At 43.3% G+C, this 6,145-nt stretch overlaps 1 protein-coding gene across 1 annotated transcript in view; it reads left to right on the top strand.

Moving 5' to 3' along the window:
* The window catches only part of LOC142452363 (uncharacterized), an 83,830-nt gene that overhangs the window by 545 nt on the left and 77,140 nt on the right, over positions 1–6,145 (top strand). Inside the window, exon 3 of the mRNA XM_075553736.1 lies at positions 5,970–6,075. Coding sequence (XP_075409851.1) covers positions 5,970–6,075 — 106 coding nt within the window. The remainder of the gene's footprint in view (positions 1–5,969; positions 6,076–6,145) is intronic.

Below are 6,145 nucleotides of genomic sequence, written 5' to 3'. Positions count from 1 at the left end.
TTCCCCATCTTTCTATTGCTTTTGATTGGTATTGATGCATCATTTCATTTTTTTGCCCTAAAATTCCCGAAAAGGGTTACCATCTCGAAAACCTACCGGGCAGTTCTACAATGCCCTATCCGGTGCTATGAGTTAGGGTCAGCTCGCCGGCAGTGACTTTGGTTTGGAGCTTAGGATGTTATGTTTGCGTACTAAAAAAGGTCCAAAGTAGTTAAAGAAGCTATGCTAATTAGAGGACACAAACTTTATGATTACCAAATTTTAAGATATTTGAAACCCTTGCTTTTGGGTGCTAACAGGACACCTGCAAGGAACATGGTGGTAGAAAAGTTAGTTTTTGTAGTGCGTGCTCCCTGAAAATACCGTCGGGAACAATTCGGCACAAAGAAATAACTTCTTCATTGCTGTAAGTTGACATTGTCATAACCACTAACAAATACTAAAATCCCAAGTCAAACCCACTCCTATCTAGTTGATCCCAACACACAAGGGACCTTGTAGAACAAAGCAGAACTGTCCCTTTAGGATTCCAAGGCTGTTGTCTCTGAAGGAACAAAGAACATCTTTCTCCCACTGAGGGAGCTGGCGGTTTAAACTGCTGTTCTGGAGGCGTAAGTAACCCATTATGCCACTAGGCCTCCACTAATAGGAAGGGAATGAACACCACTTCCATCGAATCCATTCTGCCTCAGTTCACTCAATCCTGGAAGACAAGATATAACTGCCCATGTGGGTTTTCCAGACTGTCACTCTGCAGGAGCAGAAAGCCTCATTTTTTCTACAGGAGTAGAAAGTCACATCTTTTCTCCAGGAGTAGAAATTCTCATCTTTCGCCTGCGGAGCCAGCAGTTTGTTTCCAACTGCTAACCTTGGGGTTAGCAGCTGGTCAAACTGGATGGGTGGAGGCAAGGTCACACTTTAAAAACTAGAAAAATCAGGACTATTACTTGATAGAAAACAAAGGAAAACATGGGTTTGGATAACTGTTAAATTATATGACATGTGAATTATAGCTAAAAACTTTTTTTTAAAGTAAAGGGCTTTAATTTAGGTGTCTAACATTGAATCTTTGTAAGGCTACGTCTCAGCACATAAAATTATAATTATATAAATGTTAGAAGATACAGGATTGATGAAAATAACTAAAGGTAAGTATTGTACAGTTAGAAAAGGCCTTACTGTGGAGCTGAAATTTTTAACACGAGAAAGTGTCAAAAATAGAGAAGCTGTTGACTTAGTTTCTAATCTTCTGATTTAAGATGCTAATGTCATGAACCACACTCTGCAGTTCACCCACCTCGCCTTGCCCCAAGTTAAGGGTTTATTTATTTATTGTGGGTTTTAAATGCTGCTGTTTTTCAATATAAGTTGTGAGAATATCCTTAGCAAAGTATTCAATCTTTAGACTTCTGATATCACAGATTATCTACCTTATATAGCCTTTATTACTCCCACCTAAGGACCTTCATTGTCTTGATTAGCCTGGATAAAAATGTGGGGGAGCGAGGGGAAATACTGGCTGAATTACATAATTCAACCTTTAGTGATTGCTAACAGAGTTCATTATGATTGCCATCCTGCTGGGTAAAAAGAAGCCATTTCAGAAGAGGGAGAGAGCGTCTCACTACCAGCAAGAAAGAAGAGCCAGGAGTGGAGCATGTTCTTTAGACTGTAAGAATCCTACTTGTTGATAGGTGATGGCTTTGACACCAGAGAAGCAGCAAAGGAGCAGCAACAACATAAGCAAAAGGCAGGACATGAGGCAGTGCAGTGGACGTCTTAGCCCCCGGAACAAGTAAAGCTGAGTACTTTGGGGCAGAAGGCCAGCTTGTCAGCGGGGTTCCTCCAGGTGCTTAATTGGGAGCTTATGGAGTAGCATATCCTTTGCGTATCACTATAAGTCCTAAAAGATTTCCAACATTGCTCAAGCAGGACAGAGGCCAAGCCAAGCAGCTAAGGGCCGAAGAGGTCTCCCTGTGAGCATAGCAGATAAGAAATGGTCTGAAGGATGAACGCTGTGCGGAGCATTTCTCACCCGAATTGTAACTCAGTGCACTTCTCTGTCACTTTGCTGTATTGCGGTGGCTTGTGTGTTGTGATGTTCTAAGTTATGCCCCTGCTACTTCAAATGTCAGCGGCATCACCCAAAGTGACAGGTTTCAGTGGATTTTCCAGACTAAGGATAGACTATGAGGAAGGAATTTGATGCTCACATCAGAAGTAACTGCTGAAGACCTTATTCATGGCACTGAATGATACAGATCCCAAAGGCCTAAAGAATGGAAGCGGACCATTTTTCAGACATAGGGTCAGAAGATGGACTCTTCGGGTCAGAGGGCACTCCAAATGTGAGTAAGGAGGAGCCGCTCTTCAAAGTCGAGTTGATTATGATAGCATAAGTGGAGGAAAGCCTGTGGGGAAAGCCCTGAGGAGCCTTGATGATCTTCAGTTGCTGATGAAATGCAACTCAAAATAAGAAACAGCTGCAAAAATCTAATAATTGGAACTTGGATATACAAAATATGAATCGAAAATTGGAACTTTGGAAGCCATCAAAAAATTAAGTGTGATGCATAAAGATTAATGTCTTAGATGCTAGGGAGCTGAATGTGAGGAGGACTTGATGTATTACTAGTGAAGATCAAGGATTGCAGCCTTCAGTATGGATAACCATGTAAAGAAGATCAAAATCCTCACAACTGGACCAATAGGTAATATCGTGATGCAAGGAGAAAAGATTGAAGTTGTGAAAGGTTTTATCTTGCTTGCATATACAATCAATGCTCATAGAGACAGCAGTCAAGAGATCAAACTGGAAGCATGGCATTGGGCAAGTCTGCTGCACCTGACCTCTTTAGAGTGTTGGAAAGCAAGGATGTTACTTAGAGGACTAAGGTGCACTTAACCCAAATGCCAAACCAAACTCATTGCCATCCAGTCAATGCTGACTCACGGCTATCCTAAAGGACAGGGTAGAACTGCCCCTGTGAGTTTCTGAGACTGAAACTGTTTATGGGCGGAGAAAGCCATACCTCAACCAAACCTTGGTATTTTCAATGACTTCATTTGTATGTGAAAGTTGGTCATTGAATTAGGATGCCCAAAGAAGAATTAATGTGTTTGAATCGTGGTGCTGGAGAAGAATACTGAAAGTACTGCTAAAAGGACAAACGTCCTCGGACATGCTTTCAGGAGAGACCGGTCCCTTGAGAAGGACACCATGCTCGGTAAAGTAGAGCAGCAGTGAAAACGAGGAAGGCCCTCACTAGATGGATGGACACCGTGACTGAAACAATGGGCTCAGGCAGAGGAACGATTGTGAGGATGGAGCAGGACCTGGCAGTGTTTTATTGTACACAGGGTCATTATGGGTTGGAATCTGATCAATGACACCTAATATGCATCAAAATCCTGAGCATCGTCTGTGAGTTCTGTGTAGCCATTGTTAAGTAGAGAGTCCTATAAGAGACAGAACGAGCATTCACAAGAGTGCTGTGGGAGACAGAAACATGGGTGCCAGGAGTTTATTGGCTGCTACAGGCATGTCTGACCTCTGCTTTATAGCCATCAGCCTTGGGGGCCAGAGGAGGTCAGATGTAGTGCCCATTCTATTATAACAAATGGTATTACCCAACCTTCTGCCACTGAGTCAATTCCAACTCACAAAGAGCCTATAAGAAAGAGTAGAACCTCTCCATAGGGAGCAACGCTGTGAGGAGAGCCTAGCTTTATCTTTCTCCCACCCAGCAGCATACAGCTCATTGTTAGTAGCTCCACACGTAAACTCACCATGTCACATGTTTTTATCGATTATAGCTCCTGTACAATGTGGAAGGTCAGTATGGGCTAATTCTCTTCTGGCTTTTCTCTGTAAGATTAGTTGGTCTCTGTGGTTCACCAATCAGGAATTGACATAGGCCATATCTAAAGGGATATTCAATTTCTCAGATATTCCCATGTTCCTGAACATTTGTATTTGTCTGTATTTTTAGGAAGCGTATCATCTATCCCACAGTAAGATATATTTGCTTCCCAGATGCCTTGATATTGGTGAGGCCCATTACTATTTGCTCATCTAGAAATCGAAGATCACATTAATCAGTTGCATTTTCTGATTTAGGAGATATGTCTTTCCCTCTGGCATGTATATGAGATCCAACTCTTGAATACAGGTTTAACAGTATTATAAGTATAAAAATTATTGCTTTCATAGATGTTTGTTCTATCACAAGCTTTAGGTAAACAAATCAGAAGAGGACCTAGCTTTTGGGCTCACACTTAATTGTAGCCCTAATTTAAGAACATTTAGTTGTTATTAAATAGCCCTATTCACTACTGGCCCCTCATGAAAAGCTCCCTGAAGATATGGGTGCTGAAGAAACGTGTGGTGAAGAAATCAGATGGTGCCTGGTTTCAGAAGGAATAGCATCTGGGGTCTTAGAGACCTGTCTTAAAACACACAGACATCTAGTGAGCTGTTAACTCAATCGACATGGAAAAAGAACACCAGTCTGTGTGATCCAAAGATTCTAGATAATAAAATCCAAAATAAAGAGAAGGGAGCAGTATCAGAGCTTAATTGTGAACCCCTGGCTTGCAGAAGGCTCTGAATGACAGAGGAAGCTCAAAATCCATTTGAAGTCACTGATGAACCCCCTGTGACCACAATGGAGGGGTGTGAAGAGCCTTGTTATCAGGTAGAGAACAATAAAGTAAACTATGGCCTTGGCAGTTAGCTCGAAAAGGAATACCTTATCATTTTATGTCCACTTTGACCCATTGTTTTTGTTTTTAAAGGAGCCCTTATGGTATAGCACTTAAGCATTGGCCTGCAAGCCACAAGGTTGGCAGGTTGTAGGCCCTAGCTATTCCACGGGAGAAAGACAAGGCTTTCTACTTCTGTAAAGAGTTACGGTCTCTGAAACTCACAGGGGCAGCTTTATGCTGTCCTATAGTTTTGCTATAAGTCTATTCCTCCCCACCTTTACAGTTTTCAATATTTTCTATTGAGATTTTTAACTATTTAATTTTATCATTGTTGGTTTTTTGTTGCTTGGTTTTGTTTTTGTCTGGTAAAAGCATGGACACCCTTCCCCCAGACTGAGTTTCCCAGAAACGGGCTAGTTCTGCGAACTGTACCCTCTAAAAGCACAGACCGCCCACATCATTGTTCCTAGAACCAGAACAGACTGACCTTGTACAACGAGCAAACAGTCATGTATGCCCCACTGAGCAAAACCGCACCTTAAGTCAACTCTCCAGAAGCTTCAACGGGGGGCGGAGGGGGAGTATAAAACCCCCCTCAAGTGCTCCCCTGGCGCGGCTTCCACAGCTTCACCTTACTGTGGGCTGTTGAACCCGCCCGCTTGTCCCCAATAAAGCCTGCTTTTTAATTAGTCCTCGGCAAGTTTGGTCCGTCTCTTCTCATTTCATGCCTCAGTTTACCTAACAACTATGGTGTCGAAACTCGGGACAGGAGTGTGGCTCCCCCTTTAACGGGAGTCCCGAGCCCCCCTCTCCCCAACTGAGGACCACTTGACCGCCAACCGCTATTCCTTTCCTTATAGCGGCCTGACCCCTGTGGTGAGTTTTCTTTAATTCCAACGGCTCTAGCTCGTTAAGTCCCATCTGAGGCCTTCCTCCAAAGTCACAGCAGTGCCGGAATTGCTTCCCATTATCCCGACTCCAGGAGTCATAGGGAGAGGGCTCGGTAAGAAGACATTTTTCCTAGTCTCTCTCTCTCTCCATTTATTTGCCAGAGGGTGCTACTTGAGGACGCTCACCTAGCCCCCTACCGACTCCATTTCACTTCTCGACCTAGAGCCAAAACACTGCGTTTTACGCTCACCATGGGAACAAACCAATCCAAAATTGACCCCGATTCTCCCCTATGCTGCCTGTTAACAAATGTTTCCAAATTGGGATATTCTCAGACCTTATGAAAGAAAAAACTCCTTTTTCTTTCACAGACCACTTGGCCGCTGTACAAATTAAGCAACCACTCACATTGGCCCCCGACTGGCACTTTTGATTTCACCATTCTTCAGGACCTGGACAATTTTTGCCAACACACTGGTAAGGATTCTGAGATCCCCTAAAGGGGTGGGGGGGTTGCAAACACCACCAGGTGCCTGCTTCAAGTGCG

The sequence above is a fragment of the Tenrec ecaudatus genome, chromosome 7 (genome assembly GCF_050624435.1).
Source record: "Tenrec ecaudatus isolate mTenEca1 chromosome 7, mTenEca1.hap1, whole genome shotgun sequence".
Classification (NCBI taxonomy): Eukaryota; Metazoa; Chordata; class Mammalia; order Afrosoricida; family Tenrecidae; genus Tenrec; species Tenrec ecaudatus.
This window is presented reverse-complemented; position numbering and strand designations above follow the sequence as displayed.